The sequence below is a fragment of the Ictidomys tridecemlineatus genome, chromosome 4 (genome assembly GCF_052094955.1).
Source record: "Ictidomys tridecemlineatus isolate mIctTri1 chromosome 4, mIctTri1.hap1, whole genome shotgun sequence".
Classification (NCBI taxonomy): Eukaryota; Metazoa; Chordata; class Mammalia; order Rodentia; family Sciuridae; genus Ictidomys; species Ictidomys tridecemlineatus.
This window is the reverse complement of record NC_135480.1, coordinates 149853650-149874265: the sequence shown is the minus strand read 5'-3', so window position 1 is coordinate 149874265 and position 20616 is coordinate 149853650. Positions and strand designations below refer to the sequence as shown.

Below are 20616 nucleotides of genomic sequence, written 5' to 3'. Positions count from 1 at the left end.
GGGAAAATAAACAAGGAGAGAAATGAATTACAGTTGATGGTTTAGAGAGAGAAGATGTAAGGGAAGGGGAGGGGGGATAGTAGGGGATAGGAAAGGTAGCAGAACACAACAGTTACTAATAGGGCATTATGTAAAATTGTGGATGTGTAACCGACGTGATTCTGCAATCTGCATTTGGGGTAAAAATTGGGAGTTCATAACCCACTTCAATCTAATGTATGAAATATGATATGTCAAGAGCTTTGTAATGTGAACAACCAATAAAAAAATAAATAAAAACTTATTCCAAATATAAAAATAATTAATATTAGGTATAGAGTCAAATATATGCCCCTGTCTTACCAAAACAAGACAAGTTGAGAGCAGTTGCATAAGCCTATAATCTCAGTGGCTCAAGAGGCTGAGGAGTAGGATCACAAGTTCAAAGCCAGCCTTAGCAACCTATCAAGGGTCTAAGCAACTCAGGGAGAGACCCTGTTTCTACATAAAATACAAAATACAGGCCTGGAGATGTGGCTCAGTGGTTGAGTGCCCCAGGGTTCCATCCGTGGTACCAAAAAAAAAAAAAAAGTTCTGAAATAATTGGATGAGGAAAGCATACAAATACAATAAATTTACAGAAACTCGAAATGTTACCTTGTGTATTTATTTTCTTTTAATTAAAGAATTCAGAAAGAACATTAAGATATTTTTAATGTTTAAAATGTAAAATAAAACTTTAACTCCACTGCCTTCAAGTCATAAATTAAAACCAATTCATTAAAAATGCTATCAAAAATGTATTAACAAAGAACTTCACAGGTGGCTCTGTTCCCCAGGGCTAGCCCCAAAACAAACCAGCTACATCAATGCAGTCTTGATTTTTACCATTTGATTTGATTCAGTACAGTTCTGCACAGTTATTATTGCTGCAGTTTCTAGAACAAGAGGGGAACCCAATAAAACTGAGTTCAAGTGACTTGACATAAAAGGTAGCAAAAATGATTAGAAACAAATAGTTCACCATATTCCTAAAATAAGTTATAGAAAATTATTACAGGATTGAATAAATTAATGTCTCCAACTCTGCCAACGATCTTACTTTAAGGAAGTGAGAGAAGCTGTTCTGGACTCAGGTGTGTCTTTTAATTGTAGTTCTCATTAACTTTATTCTGTTTCATAATAACCAGGAACAGCACAGGTGTACTCCATGTGCCTGCAGCTCCCTTGTGAGGGTAGCTGCTGCTTCCTCTTCTAAAGTTACTGAACATGCCTCCTTACCACAAGCTATTCTACTAAATCTCAGTGGAACACAGTATATGCTTTTAAGAAACTAAAGGGAGAGAGGACAAGGGCTGCATTCAGAGTCCAAGGCAAAGAGACAGACCTGCACAATCCCCTCCCCCAAATCCTTGCTAACCCATTACAAGTTCATGATCAAAATTTTATGTCAAGTATTTCTGAAATAATACATTCATTCTCTTCAATTAAAAAATTATTTCTCCCTCAAAGATAATCTGGAGGGTCTGAGGTGTTAAAACTGAGTGGGTTTTTTAAATAGTTAACCCAATAAAGAAACTATAGAAGGGTGTTGTAGCGATGGCACAGTCCTGTAATTCCAGCGAAGTGGAAGTGGAAGCAGAAGATAGAGAGATAGGAGGATCATGAGTTCAAAGCCAGCCCTAGCAACTTAGGGAGGCACTTGCAACTCTGTGAGACCCTGTCTTTAAATAAAATCTAAAAAAGGCTGGGATGTGGCTAGTGGTTAAGCATCCCTCAGTTCAACCCTGGGTACAAAAAAAAAAAAAAAAAAAAGCTAAAATAAAGATAGCTCATCTGAGAAATTCATTATAAACTTTCACTTTCTCTTTGTTTCAACTTTCACCCATTCCTAGTTAATATTTAACTTAATATTCCCAATTTTTTAAACTTTTCTTGGAGGAACTTTGATCCTTAACGATACATAACAAAATGACAGACCTCCAGGGTCAGATGTCAGAAACAGTAAAAATTGGGTTATAGGTAGCATCAGGTCCCCAGATGAGGACCTGAACAACAAATTCTGCTGTTCAGGAAATTCTCTCTTTTTATCAGCTCTCCACACTATTTGACCTTCACAGCAGTAAAAAAGAGCCCTTTATGTTGGTGCAGTTGAGTGGATACATCCAGCAGTGGTCTCTGCCAGGGCTCAGGGATTTATGTACAAACAGTGACAAATCTACAGAAACCCAGATTACGAACTTAAAATATAGCACAATAATAAAACATGCACAAAAAAAATAATTCTTCCAGGGAAAGATTTAAATTAAAACAGATTTCCTGACAGGCATGGTGGCATATGCCTATAATCCTGGAGACTGAGGCAGGAGGATTTCGAGTTCAAACCCAGCTTCCACAACTTATTGAGGTCCTAAGCATTTGGTAAGACCCTGATATATAGATATCCAATATAGAAAGGACACATAGGGGCTGGGGATGTAGCTCAGGCAGCTAAGTGCTTGCTTTGCATGCACAAGGTCCTTGGTTCAATACCCAACACCACAAAAAAAAAGAAAAGAAAAAAGCACCACAAAGAAAAAGAAAGGACACATAAATCATCTTAGGTTGCAGGTCAGAGGATAAATGACATAACACAGTTTTCTTTCAAAGCTCTAACTCAGGGGAAGGGAGAAATGCTGGGGACTGAATCAGAGCAAATTATATTCCATGCTTTTGTGATTATGTCAAAATGTATCCTAATGTTATATATAAGTAAAAATAATAAATAAAAATTAAAATTAAAATTTTTAAAAACCTTATTGAAAAAATTTTTTAAAGTTCTGACTTTGGATCTATGGGTTCAAATAGGCAATATAGTACTCATAACACCCCTATGGCCCTGAGCACTCATTTATACCTCCAGTTCTTAAATCACGATTTTTTGGGGGTACTGGGGACTGAACTCAGGGGCACTAGACCACTGAGCTACATCCCCAGCCCTATTTTGTATTTTATTTAAAGACAGGTTCTCACTGAGTTGCTTAGCACCTCACCATTGGAGAGGCTGGCTTTGAACTTGCGATTCCCCTGTCTAGGCCTCCTGAGCCTCTGGGACTACAGGCGTGCACCACCACACCCAGCTACTACCATGATCTTTTCAGGCTGTTATTTGGCATCTATAAGAATAAGAAAAAATGAGGTTTTGGTTTTTGGTACTAAGGATTAAACCCAGGGGCACTTAACCACAATGTGATCCACATTCTCAGCCCTTTTTTACATTTTATTTAGAGACAGGTTTTCTCTGAGTTGCTGAGGCTGGCTTTGAATGCTCAATCCTCCTGCCTCAGCCTCCTGAGCTGCTGGGATTACCCAAGTACACCACAGCACCTAGCCAAAGATGAGTATTTTCAAACACAACTAAACCAAAGACCACGTCTGCCTTTCTTCAATGGTCTAGGCCACCATAAGCTCCTCACTAGATAAAGACAACCTACATGTACTCTTGTCTCCCATGACCCACACTTCTAAATTCATTCTTCTCATAGAAGTTAGTGTGATCATTTCAAAATAATGTCACAAAAACAGCAGAAGAAATAAATAAGCAATCACCATACCTCCCTCTCCCACTTAAAGTGTGGCAATGCTTCTGACTGCTCTTAAAATAAAACTTCTTATGCATTTGTGAAGCTGGACAAGCCCAATACCATATGGCTTCTTTGTACCATACCCTCTTCCCCCTGGGTGCCAATTCCACTGACTGCCTTCCTAATCCTTCCATGCATGAAGTTCAGGCCAACCTCCCGGCCTCTGGACTTAGTATTCTTTCTGTCACTGTATCTTGAGAAGGCTGGTTTCTTTACTTCCTTTGGGTCTTGGCTTAAATGTCCCTATCTCATCACCCTAAAAATCCTACCATCAGATAATAAGCTCCATGAAGGTAGAGTCTTTTTTTTTTTTTTTTTTTTAGAGAGAGTGAGAGAGGGGGGAGAGAGAGAGAGAGGGAATTTTTAATATTTATTTTTTAGTTTTTTAGTTCTCTGCGGACACAACATCTTTGTTGGTATGTGGTGCTGGGGATCGAACCCGGGCCGCACGCATGCCAGGCGAGCACGCTACTGCTTGAGCCACATCCCCAGCCCCTGAAGGTAGAGTCTTGATCAGTTCTGGCCCCTCATGGCCCCGACACACACACACACACACACACACACACACACACACACACACACACACACACACACACACCACCTGCCACAGTGTCACGTACATATTGACACTCTTCACATCTGATAAATACTAAAAAGAAAAAAGAATAGAAAAATCCATAGAGAGACAAAGTAGATTTTGGTTGCCTCATGCTGGGTGGTTAGAAGGAAATAGGAAATGGCTGTTCCATGGGTACAGTTTCTTTTTGGGATGATGAAAATCTTCTGGGATTCAATAGTGGTGATAGCTATGTAACTGTGGAAATACTAGAAACTACTGAAACACAAATTTAAGTGGGTAAATTATCTGGTATATAAATTATATCTCAATAAATCTGCTATATCAAAAAAATAAAATGAGGTTGGGCACAATGGGACACACATGTAACCCCAGCTACTCCAGAGACTGAGGCAGAAGGAGCAAAAGTTTAAAGCCAGCCTGGCAACTTAAGTGAGACCCTATCTCAAAATAATTTTTTTTTTTTAAAGAAAGAGTGAGAAAGTGGGAGAGAGTGAGAGAGAGAGAGAGAGAGAATTTTTTAATATTTATTTTTTAGTATTTGGCAGACACAACATCTTAGTTTGTATGTGGTGCTGAGGATCGAACCCGGGCCGCACACATGCTAGGCGAGCGCGCTACTGCTTGAGCCACATCCCCAGCCCCTCAAAATAATATTTTCTTAAAAAGGATTGGGGATGCAGCTGGGTGGTAGAGCACTTGCCCAGAATATGAAAGGCCCTGGGTTCAATCCCTAGTACCATAAAAATTAATTAATTAATTTAATTAAAAACAAAGAAAAATGGAAGGAACAAAGCAAGAATGGGAGAGGGGATGGAGAGTATTGATGAAGCTTCAGGTTAATCATTGTTCTTGGTCTGACATGGTGGTGCACACCTGTAACCCCAGCAGCTTGGGAAGCTGAGGAAGGAGGATAGTGAGTTCAAAGCCAGCCTTGGCAACTTAGCAAGAATATAAGCAACTCAGCAAAAACCTGTCTCTAAATAAAAAATATTTTAAAAGGCTGAGGATGTGGTTCAGTAGTTAAGCACCCCCTGGGTTAAATTCTGAGTATCAAAAAATAAATAAATGTATTCTATGAGAAACTGATGAAAACCATGAATATTCTCACACCTCTGAAAACCTGTACGGGATATCTGATTTCCATAGGCCACCCTGATTTTAAAAGAAAAGAGAAGAAAAAAGAAGAAGCTTTAGAACATAGTATAAATAGTTGGAAAAAAAAAGTTAATTATTTATCTTTCAAGTGCTCCACATGGATTAACAAAAACGAAGATATTACAAATACCTTCCTTAGGAAGAAACAACGGCCCACATCGTGAAGATTAAGAACACAATTTAAAGGCCAAGTGATCCTTTCTCGTGCCAGGATCTGAGCATAATCACCTTTGCAAGACCTGCTCGGTGGGCTCCTTTAGACTCCATGTATGCAAGATATTTGTTGAACTCCCGGAACTCCTCCATGGAGGGTCTGAAGGTCATTATTTTACAGCTGGGATTCAGAGGACTGTCTGCCTCCACCACCTCCATGATGGCTAGGGCAGTCTCTGCAGAGAGAAGGACACAGTCATTGGCACTGTATTATGTGTGTTAAGGTCAGTGGTATTTTTCTCCCAAATAAAATGTAGGCACCCTCAGCAGGAACTTTGCTCTTAGATATTTCCACTGTATTCCACCCTCTTACATTTCTCCCTGGGCCCTGAGAAAAATATTTTTAAAAAAACAAAAAACAATAGTTTCTAGTCTCCTCTTGCCAAGTTCCTATTCTTGGCACTGAATCACTGAACTGTACTGCTGGTCTCTCAAAATCCTTCCAAGTAAAAATGAATTTTCTAACTCTGTAGAGTTAGAAAGGTGTTGTTCTGAAAGACTCCCTCATACTCATATGCACACATGTATAAAGGTTTCATCTTGGTTGAGTGGAGGATATTCACCATCCCTAGCACAAGTTGACTCACGTGTCCTTCCAGCTTATCATAACAAGCTTTTCTATAATAATGTACACATCAATCATTCAACAAAACCACCAGGCCACATGCTTAAGTACTAGAAAGAGAGAAATGGGCAAACTCTTTACCTTCCAAGTTCACCGTCCAGAAACTGAACCAAAAAAAATTTTTTTAAGTATACAAGAAGAAACAACTAAGTTCACCTGGACTAATCAGAAATCACTTCCTCAGAAAGGAGCAGAGTTAAAACTTATAAGCAGGGGCTGGGGATGTAGCTCAAGCAGTAGCGCGCTTGCCTGACATGCATGCAGCCCGGGTTCGATCCTCAGCACCACATACAAACAAAGATGTTGTGTCTGCCGAAAATTGAAAAATAAATATTAAAATTCTCTCTCTCTCTCTCTCTCTCTCTCTCTCTCTTTTAAAAAAAAAAAGACTTATAAGCAGATACAGCAGCTGGTCAGATGACAGAATGAGCACTCCAGGTAGCAGAGAATCTAGAAATACTGCAGAATGGAGAGGAGTCTAGTGTGTCTAGAGCTTGGAAGCAAAAATTACAGAAGGGAGGTTTTTCTACAAAAACACCAACCTCATCTTGCTGCAGATGAATGAGATGATCCCTTCAACAATGTTCATTCAGTACGTAACATGTGCCAAGCATGGGGAATGCAAGTACATAAAAAACACTGGTAATACTGGGATTGTAGCTCAATGGTAAATCACTTGCCTTGCATGCATAAGCATGGGTTTGAATCTCAGCACCACATAAAATAAAGATATTGTGTCTATCTACAACTAAAAAAAAAAAATTAAACTAAAAACATAAAAAGCACTGGAGTGACTGTCTCAGTAAGGAATTCCACCCCAATCCACATGTAGGTTCAGTGATAAGATCTGGCATCTGACAGCACAAATCAAATCTTCTTGAAACAAGCTTTCTTTCCCCCGCCCCTGCTTTTTTTTTTTTCTTAATAAATTTAACTTCCTTGATAGATAGATTAAGAGGTGAAGGATGGGGCAGATAAAAGAGGAGTACATGTTATGGGATAATAAGAGATGTAAAAAAGTAGTGAAGTGGTAACTATTTACTTAAAGAAAATTTAAGTGCACATGGCTGGGGATGTAGCTTGGTGATAGAACACTTGTATATGCAACGTACTGGGTTTAATCCCTAGCAGAAAGGAAGGAAGGGAGTTTAAATGAACCATCTATCTCACAATATTAGTAGTGAGGAGATACAGGGAACATAAAAATTAAACCCTGCCACCCTTTAGGAATTTACAATATAAAGGGGAAAAAATCTGCATGGAGATATATTAATAAATAGCAGAAAATATTTTGGATTCTCCTTCTCTCAGAAAGGGAACACACAAAAGAAAAAAATCTTCAGGTCCTCCCTACCCAATCTCCCTTTATATAAACATAGGCACACATATGCAAATCCATGACCTGTAGAATGAAACTCTCACTCTACACAGTAAGCATGTAATTATTTACAAGCAGCTGAATCTGGCCCTTGTGTAACTTTGCCTTGTCTACCATCAGTGCCTACATCATTGTTGTCCCTCTGGATACATAAGGGATTGGTTCTAGGACCTCTCCCCTATGATTTAAAAAAAAAAAAAAGAGAGAGAGAGAGAGAGATTAATTTGCTTCACTAGTAAAGAATATTAGAATAGAAATTCTGATATACCAGAATCCTAGGATGCTCAAGTCCTTTATATAAAATGGCTTAGTATTTGCATATAACTCACACACAACCTCCTGTATACTTTAAGTCTTCAGATTACTTATACTACCTGATATAACACAAATGCTAAGTTAATAGTTTTTATACTGTACTGTTTAGGGAATAGTAAGACGACATGTTCAATACAAAATTTTTTTCAAATATTTCTGATCTGCACTTGGTTGAATTCACTGAAGCACAGAGTACTCAGATACAAAGAGGCAACTATATTTTACACTCCAACAATACTCACTGACTTGTGCTTCTCTAACAAGTAAAGCTCTCTGTGCCTCTGCCCATTATTCCCTCTCCTTGGAGTACCCTTTGCCTGCTTCCTCACCTGGAAAACTCCCACCCACCCTTGAAATTCCCAACACTCAGGCACTACCTGGATGAAACACTCATGGTCTAACCTCCCTCTCTGCATCCTTCATTATGGCACTTGCCTCTCCCAACTGTTAGCACTACCAACCACCCACTGAACTATCAGCTTTCAAGGGAAGGGCAGGTTCATCATCTCTTTGAGCCCTGGCATACAGCCTGGCACCCAGCCTGTCTCACAAGGTCTGCTGCAATAATTATTTGCCAGCTGAATGATGGAAGAGGCACCTAAATGCTAAAGTATTTATATAAAATGATACCAAATTCGAAGAAAGGAAAGCATTAATCCCAAACACAGAAATGTTATTTAAAAGAAAAAAGAGAGAGAGATTCATTTGCTTGACTGGTAAAAATTATTAGAATAGAAAAATCTGAGCAGTAAGAAAAAGGAAGAAGCCCACAGAAACATTTGGTCCATGAAAAGTAGGGTTCCTTTCCCCCTGGCCAAAGTACATGAGTGGCCTGCGTATTCCTCAAGACAGAAGAAGCTACTGACAAAGAAATTGGAAATTCATCCAGTCATTCGCCAAATAATTATTGAACACCTAAATGCTGGGCAGTCAGTAAGTCCTCATTCTAATGGAGTGAAACAGACAATAAGTAGTAAATTCTTCGAAGAAACACAAAGGAGAGGGTTACTGTTTCACACAGAGGAGGCCAAAGACAGCATTTTAGAGAAAGTGAAATTCAGGAGAGGCCTGAAGAAGGGAATTAGTCATTCAAATATCTGGAAGAAGAGCATTTTCAACAGAGGCAACAGCAAGGAAGGAGACTTTGGGTGCGTAAGAAATATCAAGGATGAGAGGCTGGGATTGTGTATCATTGGTAGAGCGCTCGCCTAGCACGGGCAGGATCCGGGTTCAATCCTTAGCACCATATAAAAATAAAGGCCTTGTGTTGTGTCCATCTATACCAAATAAATAAATAAATAAATAAATAGTAAGGACGTGATATATACTGGGAACTCGGTAATTAAGAGTAAAAACAATGAGAGAAAAAACGGGAGAGAGGAGTTTGGCAAACTACCTTCAGTGGGATAAGAACCTTGGGCTTCTTCCCCTTTTATCTATCCAGTTCATGGAAATCAAACATGCATTTTTCTTTCAAGGAAATGACTCTGTTTTTTAAGGTAACTTCTAGAGGACCTGGAGCAGAAAAGTTTGCTGGCTCACACTTAGTATCATTGTGACTGTTGTATAAAGAAAGGACAATGACAGAAGCAGAGAGAGGAGCAAGTAGGTGATTTACATTAAACCAGACAATATAAAAAGGCAGCTTCAACCAGGGGTGGGCAATAAGAAGGGATCAGATTGCAGAATATGATATACTGTGAACAAAATTTCCTAACAGAAGTGAAAAGAACAGGAGTCAAGATTTCTGGTTTGTGCAACAAATCAGTGGCTCTGACAAGAAAATGAAGCAGAGACTATTAAGACATGCAGCAAATTAATAGTGATTAAAATTAAATCTCAGGCTAAGGTTGTAGCTCAGTGCTAAAATGCTTGCCTAGCATGTGTAAGGAACTAGGTTCGATCCTCAGCACCATAAATAAATAAATAAATAAATAAATAAATAAATAAATAAATAAATAAATAGATAGATAGATAAATAAATAGATAGATAAATAAATAGATAAATAGTGAGGCAAAGGTTTTGTGTTCATCTACAACTAAAATAATTTTTTTAAAAAAATTAAATCTCAGCCCTTGACACAGTTTGCTAACTGGACTAGAAAATATACTTTCTTTCTTTCTAGCATAACTACTCAACAATACAAAAATAGTTTTGCCTACAAATCAGATAATCAGACTAATATAGTATAGACCTACATTAGGTTTAGATGTGCGGGAGGTTGGGGGTTTAGTGGGGGAAGGGTAGCAGGAATTGAACATCATCCCAGCCCCCCTTTTATGTCTCATTTTAAGACAAATCTCACTTGTTGCTTATGGCCTCAATAAGTTGCTGAGGCTGCCTTTGAACTTGCAATCCTCCTGCCTCAGCCTCTCAAATCAGTGGAATTATAGGCATGCACCAACACACCACGTTAGTTTTGGTCTTTGACCTTTGATTCAGCTTAGGTTTTTAAATTTTCCAATCTATAAAGTCAATATATGTTTATCATAAAATTTAAAACACATAAAGTTAAGTAAAATTTTAACCCCACTACCTAAAAAAAAAGTTTGATATTAAATTCGATGTTTTTTATTATTGGTAGCATTGATCATTTTTGGACACACAACCATTTTCATTTCTTTTTTTGGGTTGACTTTTTATGTTCATTACTTTAAAAGGCAGTTTATAGGGGGCTGGGGTTGTGGCTCAGTGGTAGAGCACTTGCCTGGCATGTGTGAGGCCCTGGGTTCGATCCTCAGCACTGCATATAAATAAATAAAATTAAAAATCCATTTAAAACTAAAAAAAAAAAAAAGGTAATTTAAAGGGCTGGGGTTGTAGCTCAGTGGTAGAATTCTTGCCTAGCACGTATGAGACAATGGGGTTGATCCTCAGCGCCACATATAAATAAATAAATAAATAAAGGTGTTGTGTCCATCTGCAACTAAAAAAAGAAAAATTTTTAAAAGCAGTTATGGGGCTGGGATTGTGGCTCAGCAGTAGAGCACTCGCCTAGCACAGGAGGGACCTGGGTTCGATCCTCAGCATCACATAAAAATAAAGACATTGTGTTGTCCATCTACACCTAAAAAATATTTTTTTAAAGCAGTTATACTTTTTCCTAATCCACATTTATCATTAAACTTAATCATGTTATTACAATTAAATCCCCAAGCCCTCTTCTTTGTCCTTTACCTTTATTTCTCTGATCCAAGAGGGAATAATTTTAAAAGGCTCTTGCAGTAACGTTTTGTGGTTGAAAAAACATTGTTATATTTCACAAGAATCACCACAATTTCAGCTGATGATGATGATGCAATATTTTTTTTTAATAATGCTACACCTCTTTAGAGACCGAGTCCCCAAAGTGACTGACAACAATAACTCTGATGTAATGTTGTAATTCTGCCTCTACAGACTTAGCCTTCAATGTTTTTGAGACCCCCTAAACTAAATGGCCATATATAAAGCAAGTACACTAAGAATGTTCTACATGGTCGTATTTTTTTATTTGTTTTAGGAGACGACATCTTATTGCATTGCCAGGGCTGACTTCAAGCTCTTGGCTTCAAGTCATCCTACTACCTCAGCCACCTAAGTAGCTGGAACTATAAGCAAATACTACTATGCCCAGTCCCTAAGAATTTAATAAGCTGAAGAGCTTTTCCAACAAGTGAAGAAAAAAGCCCACCACTAATCCACCCACCATCTTCTTTTCTGAATTTTTTTTACCTTACAAAGGGAAAACATTTACTCTCCTTATTCTAATAACAATATATATTTTACTTAATAATAAATAAAAAAGAAACAAGCTAATCCTTTCCTGCCAAATGTAATGTCATATTCTACATTGCTGTCCTTGTGCATACTTGGTATTTCTAACCAGCACTCTCTTAAACAACTTCTAGCTGGGTACAGTGGCACATCTGTAATCCCAGCAACGCAGGAGGATGGCAAATTCAAAGCCAGCCTCAGCAACTTAGCAAGGCCCTATGCAACTCAGCAAGGTCTAATCTCAAAATAGGCTGGGGATATGGCTCAGTGGTAAAGTATCTCTGGGTTCAATCCCTGGCTTTAAAAATAAAAAAAAAAATTACTCTGAGGTAAGAATAAAAACTGATGTCTCACATCATGTATTAGTTTCTTCCACAAGGCCTGCCATAGATCTGCACTATTTATGAAGAGAACACTTCAGAATCTACTATAAAGTACATCCCCTGGGAAATTCAGCAAATATCAGTCTAGTAGATAAGCATTAGGTTAGGCAATGAAAGAACAACCCAGGCACAATCCCCAGCTGTGCTAATTTAGGAGAGATGTTATTTTAGCTCCATGAGGGGGAAGACTACTTCACAAAGACCTGCCAAATTCTGGAGGTCCAAACCCTCCAGTCCTCTGTCACTACTCCTTTCTTATAGTGAGAGTCTTTAAAAAAAAAAAAAAAAAAAACTGAATAAAGAAAGTTACTCCTTATTACCACCCTGCTGTCTCCAGTTCCCAATTCTAAGGGAGATGAAGTCTGGTCTTTCATTTCAACACTGCAGCTCACTGGTTTGGTCTCACAGTGAGCAAACAAGCTTCTGTTCATTCTGTAGACTGCCTTAGTCAACATGGCTCTGAGGTGATTCATGCACCATCTCCCCCAAGACATGTTGAAACCTAACACCCAAAACCCTGAAAATAGGGTTTTTGCAGATGTAATTGGGTTAAGATGAGGTCAATCAGGCCGGGCATGGTGGCGCACGCCTGTGATCTCAGTGGCTCAGGAGACTGAGGCAGGATAATCAAGTTCAAAGCAATCCTCAGCAACTTAGTGAGGCCTTGAGCAACTTAGCAAGACCCTGTCTCAAAATAAAATATAAAAAAATGGGCTGGCGGGCTGAGCACAATGCCTGTAATCCCAGAGGCTTAGGAGGTTGAGGCGGAAGGATCACAAGTTCAAAGCCAGCCTCAGCAAAGTCAAGGCCCTGTCCCTAAACAAAACACAAATGGGCTGGAGATGTGGATCAGTGGTCAAATACCCCTGAATTCAATCCCCAGTAACCCCCCCCCAAAAAAAAAATAAAAAGATCAAGTCAATCAGGGCAGGCATTAGGTCAATATAACTGATGTTCTTTGGGTAGGAGGGACAAATCACTGAGCAGCATCCCTGGAACTTTTTATTTTTTGATTTTGAGAAAGTTCTAACTAAATTGCTGAGTCTGGCCTCAAAACTTTCAATCCTCCTGCCTCAGCCTCCCAAAAGTCACTAGGATTACAGGCATGAGTATCTACCTAACTGAAATCCTTTTAAGAAGAGAAAGAGACTGAGGAAACATCCCCTTGTGAAGATGGAAGTAAACATCGAGGCAGAGACTGGAATCACTCAGCTGTAAGCCACAGAATACCAAGCAAGGATTGCTGGCAAACACAAGAAACCATCAGAAAGGCAGGGAACTGATCTTTCCCTCAACTCTTTTTCAAAAAGAGTATGGCTCTGCTGAAATCTTGATTTTTGACTTCAAGTCTCTAGAACTAAGAGAAAACATATTTCTCTTGTTTTACACCATTCAAGTTTGTGATGATTTGTTACAGCAGTCCTAGCAAACTAAGGCATCTAGAGCAAGACAGAAAGGAAAGAAAACCACATCCTCCAATCTTGCTCCTAATACTCTGACCTTCCATCTCCAACTTTCTCAAATGGTTGGCCACTCAAATGGCTGGGAGGAAAAGGGAAGTAGCAGGCCACCTCAAAAGCTCTACATAACACATTAGCACAGTTATCTAGGCACTGAACCACGAAGCACTCTAAAAACTGCCTTTTTCTACCATCCCAGGCAGGACCCCACAGACATGGTCCCTATGTTAGAAAGCACACACCAAAAAAAGCTCTTCACCTAAACAAGGCCTCAATCCTTTCCCCAGATCCAGTTAATTTTTCATTAATCCTTTTGGTCCCATTGAGATCACACCTATATCCTGCTCCACTGGCCTACAGAGAGTAGGCTAGGAACGGGAAAGTGGACTTGGGGAAGTGGTCCTGGAACAGAAGAGTCAAGACAACAAATGACTCTATGCAAAACTTTCTGTTTTAAAAAAAAAAAAAAAAACAAGCAGTACATACCAGTAAACCCAGCTACTCAGGAGAATCACAGGTCAAGGCCACCTTGGGCAACATAGAGAGACTCTTTCTCAAAAAAACAGTTAGCTGGGCACGTTGGTACACACTTATAATCCCAGCAACCCAGGAAGCTGAGACAGGAGTATCACAAGTTCAAGGCCAACTTCAGCAACTTAGCGAGGTCTAAGCAACTAAGGGAGACCTGTCTCAAAATAAAAAATAAAAAAGGGCTAGGGATATAGCTCACTGGTTAAATATCCATGGGTTCAATCCCCAGTACAAAAAAAAAAAAAAAACTAGAAAGTTCCTTTGGCTTCAGTTGAGAGATTCTAGGCTGGGTCCCAAGAGAAGGTTCCTAAGAAGAAATGTAAATTATCCTAATCTGTCTGTACTGGCCAACTCACAATCCTGATCAAACCACTCTTATACTCTCCGTAGATGAAAACAAGAATTTGCCTTATTGGGCAAATTGGAAAGGTTTCCTCTTCTCTTATTCACCAAAGATCTGCCATGATTAACAGATCCATAGTATTCAGGCTGTCATTTCTATATAGTAACAAAAACAGTCCAGTCCAAGTATGGAAAGCAGAGTGCTGGAGCCAGCAAAATACTACTTATACTTGGCTCCACCTGCTATGACAACTACCTTCCTGAGTCAGGCTATATTTGGTAGACTTTATTATTCTTACAGGAAATTCTCACAAGGTAATTGATTCTAGGTGTAAACTTGCAACTTCCTCCAAAAGTTATTCAATTCAGTCTTGCAACAATTTTTCAAACACATTGAGTCAAATTTTAATTACAACTGTCATTTCCCCTCTCTAACACTATGTCTATTGTCCATCAATAAGGAAATAGGTAAATCAATATCATACTTCCCACAACACAGTACAGCCAACCTAAAAACAATGAGAAAGGTCTGAGCTCAGGTATGGATTGATTTTTCAAATTATTTTACTAATTAAAAAAGTAAAGAACAAGATAAGATTTATAATATTTTTTCTGTATAGAAAAAAATGGTTATTTATACGGAAAAGTAGAGGCATAATAGGATACAAAACTGTCAATGTAATGGGGCGTGGAGGCACACACCTGTAATCCCAGCAGTTCAAAAGGCTGAGTCAGGAGGATCGAGAGTTCAAGTACCACCTCAGCAATGGTAAGGTGCTAAGTAATTCTGTGATACCCTGCCTCTAATAAAATACAAAAATTGGTAGGGATGTGGCTCAGCGGTTGAGTGCCCCTGAGTTTAATCCCTAGTACCCAAAAATAAAACTGTCAATGTAGCTCAATGTACACTTTTAACTCTGGAATCAACAATTTATAATGTAAAAATTCAACTAAATAAAAACAAGTCCTAAAAATTCAAAAACAAATTAACCTAATAGTGGCACAAGCAAATAAGGAAGACAAAATGAATCATATACAAAATTACCACCTTGACAGGAGTTGAACTAAATCATTTCATAAATTTCTTTCAAATTATGATTGCTTTACTAAAGGCAGTGAGTAAAAAAGATAAGAATAGACCTTGGGGCCACATAAACTGTTTTTTTTTTTTAGTAATATATATTTTTTAATATTTTTAGTATATTTAATACCTTTATTTTGTTTATTCATTTTTTTTATGTGGTGCTGGGTATCGAACCCAGTGCCTCACACATGCTAGGCAAGTGCTCTACCACTAAACCACAACAACAGCCCACATTTTTTTCCCATAGCTTTATTGAGGTAAAATTGAAGTACAATAAAATGCACATATTTTAAGTATGTAATTTGATCAGTTCTGACATGTATGTAACCAATACAATCAATATAAAAAGCATTTCCATTACTTTTTTAATTTGAAATCGTGCAGACTGTGCTTCCTGCATGATTTATTACATAAGAAGTCAATCACCTTTAGCTCACTTGGTAGAATGCCTGCCTCACATGCACAAGGCCCTGGGTTCAATCATCAGCACCAAAAAAAAAGAAAAGAAAAAAAATGTTCATCATCGCTAACAATTAGAGAAATACAAATCAAAACTACTCTAAGATTGCATCTCACTCCAGTTAGAAAGGCACCTATTATGAATACAAACAACAAAAAGTGTTGCTGAGGATGTGGGGAAAAAGGCACACTCATACATTGCTGGTGGGACTGCATATTGGTGCAGCCAATATGGAAAGCAGTATGGACATTCCTTGGAAAACTGGGAATGGAACCACCATTTGACCCAGTTATCCCTCTCCTCGGTCTATACCCAAAGGACTTAAAAACAGCATACTACAGGGACACAGCCACATCAATGTTTACAGCAGTACACAATTCACAATAGCTAAACTGTGGAACCAACCTAGATGCCCTTCAGTAAATAAATGATAAATAAAATGTGATATATATACACAATGGAATATTACTCAGCAGTAAAAGAGAATAAAATCATGGCATTTGCAGGTAAATGGATGGAGTCAGAGAAGATAATGCTAAGTGAAGTTAGCCAATCTAAAAAAAAAAAAATGCCGAATGTTTTCTCTCATATAAGGAGGCTGATTCATAGTGGGATAGGGAGGGGGAGCATGGGAGGAATAGATGAACTCTAGATAGGGCAGAGGGGTAGGAGGGGAAGGGAGGGGGAATGGGTTACAAATAATGGTGGAATGTGAAGGATATCATCATCCAAAGTACATGTATGAAGACATGAATTGGTGTGGACATACTTTGTGTACAACCAGGGATATGAAAAAGTTATGCTCTATATGTGAATTATGAATTGTAATGCATTTCGCTCTTATATATAAAAAATTAATAATAAAAAATAAAGCTAGAAATGTAAAAAAAAGTAGGGGATGGGAGTATATAGAACCCCACTCCCCACATGTCAACTATTTTAAAATTAAATGGCATACTTATAATATCTCAGTGGTCAAAAAAGAAAGCACAAGAAAAGTAAATAAAAAGTGATTTGAACTGAGTGATAATAAAAGCTTAAAATATCAGGATATCTGGGATGAAACAGCACTCAGATGAACATTTATAACTTAAAGTACTTGTATCAGAAAAAATCTAGAATAACAATCAAATTATTTTCAAATTACATAGTAGAAAGGAATAAATAAGAGTAGGAGTCGAAATATATAAAATATAGAAGAAATAATAGTGCTAAAACTTGATAAAAATCAAGCAAGTCTAATCAAGAAAAAAGCAATAACATGAAAATATCAATGGAAGGAAAACTATGAAAATAAACCTACAGATGCTAAAAATATATTAAGGTAATATTACAATTGTATGCCAACATATGTGACAGCTTACATAATATGATCTATATTAAGAGAAGATGAAAAACACCTTCTATGATAAACAAAAGTTAAAAGAATTTACAACTAGAAAGCCTGTGCTGTAGAACATTTCTCAACAAAATATTCCACAAAGATAAAATGAAGGGGAAAAAGGGGGAAACCAGCAAAGGGAAGAGCTATACTAAAGAAATAGTCAATCAAAGGAGAAACTAATTTAAGTTAAAAATTAGAAATAGGGGGAGCTGGGGATGAGGCTCAGTGGTAGAGCACTTGCCTCACAGTTCGATCCTCACACCACATAAAAATAAACATAAATTGGACACGGTGGCACATGCCTGTAATACCAGTGGCTCAGAAAGCTGAGGCAGGAGGATCTCAAGTTCAAACTAGCCTCAGGAAAGGCAAGATGCTAAGCAACCTAGTGAGATCCTGCCTCTAAATAAAGTACAAAATAGGTCTGGGGATGTGGCTCAGTGGTTTTGCATCCCTAAATTCAATCCCTGTACAAAAAAAAAAAAAATACTAGCAGATTGGATTAAAAAACAAGAACCAACAATATGCTATCTCCAAAAGGGTCACCTCATAGGCAAAGATAGCCACAGACTGAAGGTGAAAGGATGAGAAAAAACATATCCCTCACATAGATCATGTAAACAAACAGTTTCTCATATCAGTAAAAACTGGTTTGGATCCCTAAGTGGGTCTTCACTTATTAGGAGTATGACCTCCATAGAGTTAACATAAAGCCTCTATTTCCCCATCAATAAAATAGGGTAACACTACCTACCCAAACACATTATGATAGAAAGTCAATATGCTGCTAAAGCCAAGAATTTAGCAAATTGCCAGGCTATAGTAACATCTGTGTGCTGGCTTTTAAAAAAAAAAAAAAGGCCTAGTGGCACATACCTATAATCCCAAGGGCTCAAAGGCTCAACAAGCTAAAGCAGGAGAATAGCAAATTCAAGGACAGAGAAGGAGTCAAGAAATTGCATACCCCAAAAAGAAAGACTGAGAAAAGGTAGTGGTGGTTGGAGAAACCAAGCCTGAATCATCATAGGCTTACTGCAATTTATATGGTAGATCCTTGAGAAGCTCATCTTCAAGAAAGTGCAGGGCCTAGAGAGCCAAAATTTACCCTGCAACAGGCATTCCAAATATGATTCAAGCTACTAGAACCTGAAAAAACCTGAATTCAGAATTGGACCAAAGTGGTAAGAAAGGTGAATACCCACATAAGACATTCTGACAGAAACAGATTTGACAGTTTGGCTCTGAAGTAACAGTTCTAACACTTTGGGTCACAACTAAATAATGTATTCATGGAACAGATACAGCAGCAACTTCCTGTTCCCCAGATCTCAACTAAGGTGCTATGAGCCTGGACCCTGATTATTCACCTTTCTATTTGTAACAGACAGCACCCTTGACGTCAATAGTTTTCTGGGAGGTATCCCATGGGATCCAGCCAGGAGACTGCTTCTGTAGCCCTCAACCAACTTCTAACACCTAACTCCCTTTCTGCACAAGTTAACCAGAGCAGAGTCTTTATCTGAACTTAAATCATGACTAATATAATTATCAAATAGAAATTGAAAATAATGGCAAGGGGGAAAGAAACCTAGTATACCATATCAGATATGAATCAAATGATGGTTTTACTGTCATACTTCCTCAAATCAGTTCCTTGGTATAATCTTTTTTGGTTTTTTGCAGTACTACAGAATGAACACAGAGGTGCTCTCTACCAAGCCATTTAGGGGAGAGGGGGAGACTTACAGTCTTGCTAAATTGAGAAGCTGGCCTCCAATTTTTAATCCCCCCTGCCACAGCCTCCTGAGTCACTGGAATTATAGGCACAAGCCACCACACCCAGCTTCCTGGTATAATCATAATAAAATTAACTTGAATGATTCAAAATTCATTTTGTAGTACTGGGTACAATTATTAAATGAGCCATTTAATAAAACTAGCCAACCATTTATTTACAGCTACTTATTTCTACTGAACTACTACTATAGAACCTCTCAATCACCCTCTGCTTAACCAAATAAGAAACCCTATACATTCTTTCTGAAAAAGACCAATGATGCCCACACATAAGAATAGGGGTTATGATAGAGCATTTGCCTAGTATGTATTAGGCACTGAGTTCGATCCTCAGCACCACATAAAAATGAATAAAAAAGGCTAATGCCTAGTGGCACATACCTATAATCCCAAGGGCTTTCTTTTGGGTTGTCCATTTACAACCCAAAAGAAAAAAAAAATAGGGACTATCCTAAGTATCAGCTGAGTTGCATGCTTAGCAAGTCAAAAGTACTTATTTCTAACCTAGTTTATGCTAGTTGAATCATCAAAAGATATAATTTAAGTATTATATAAATACATTAATTATTTATACAATATTATTTCTGCAAAATTGAAGTTAAATCCTTTGGAAAGTCTCAGTAAAAATGATTAAAAGGAAAAGAGAGACAGCCCAGCATGGTAATACATGGCTGTAACCCCAGAGACTCAGGAGGCTGAGACAGGAAGATCACAGTTTGAGACAAGCCTCAGCAATTTATCAAGACCCATCTTAATAAATAAAAAAATAAAAAATAAAAAGAACAGGGATGTAGATCAATGGTAAAGCACCCCTGAATTATCAGTATAAAAGCATACATACATATGTACATAAAATAAAGAGGACTGGGTTGTAGCTCACTGGTAGAGCACCCCTGGATTCAATCCCCAGCACAAAAAAGAAAAGAAAAAAGAAAAAGATATCATGAGGTGTAAGAATTACAACAGTAAAACTTTAGGTAATAGAGGGATTTGTAAAAATACAGGATTCTGTCATGTGTTATAGCTCAAGTGTCTTAATTCTCAAATAAATAAATAGGGACTGGGGATGTGGCTCAAGTGGTAGCACGCTCACCTGGCATGCGTGCGGCCTGGGTTCGATCCTCAGCACCACATACAAACAAAGATGTTGTGTCCGCCAAAAACTAAATAAATATTAAAATTCTCTCTCTCCCTCTCTCTTTAAAAAAAAAAAAAAATAGAAACTGCAAGTTTTTCCAAGAGGGACAATGTAGGGCTCCAACCTGTGAAACTCTACTCAATGAAAATGCTTTGCAGGAGCTGGGGTTGTGGCTCAGCAGTAGAACGCTCGCCTAGCACATGCAAGAACCTGGGTTCGATCCTAAGCACCACATAAAAATAAATAAAATAAAGGTATTGTGTCCAACTACAATGAAAAAATAAATATTTTTTAAAAATATTTGTGACCTCTTTAAAAAAAAAAAAAAAGAAAGAAAGAAACGCTTTGCTATACTACAGGCAAACTAATGAACACTTACAAGTTCCAGGTAGAAAAAAAAATAATAGAAGTA

The 20616-nt window shown here is 38.0% G+C and overlaps 1 protein-coding gene across 8 annotated transcripts in view; it reads right to left on the bottom strand.

The window, feature by feature from the left end:
- The window catches only part of Kdm4c (lysine demethylase 4C), a 382463-nt gene that overhangs the window by 335547 nt on the left and 26300 nt on the right, over positions 1-20616 (bottom strand). For 6 of the 8 annotated variants that reach the window (XR_005733943.2, XR_013438119.1, XM_040285752.2 and 3 more), the window contains one exon: positions 5566-5726. The exons of 1 other annotated variant lie outside the window; for it this stretch is intronic. Coding sequence is in view for 4 of the 7 variants with exons in the window: in XM_040285752.2 (XP_040141686.2) it covers positions 5566-5709 (144 nt within the window). In the remaining 3 variants the exon portion in view is untranslated. Of the gene's footprint in view, positions 1-5467; positions 5727-20616 lie in introns of those variants that run through there. One more of the 8 variants, XM_021728186.3, reaches the window with a different exon arrangement.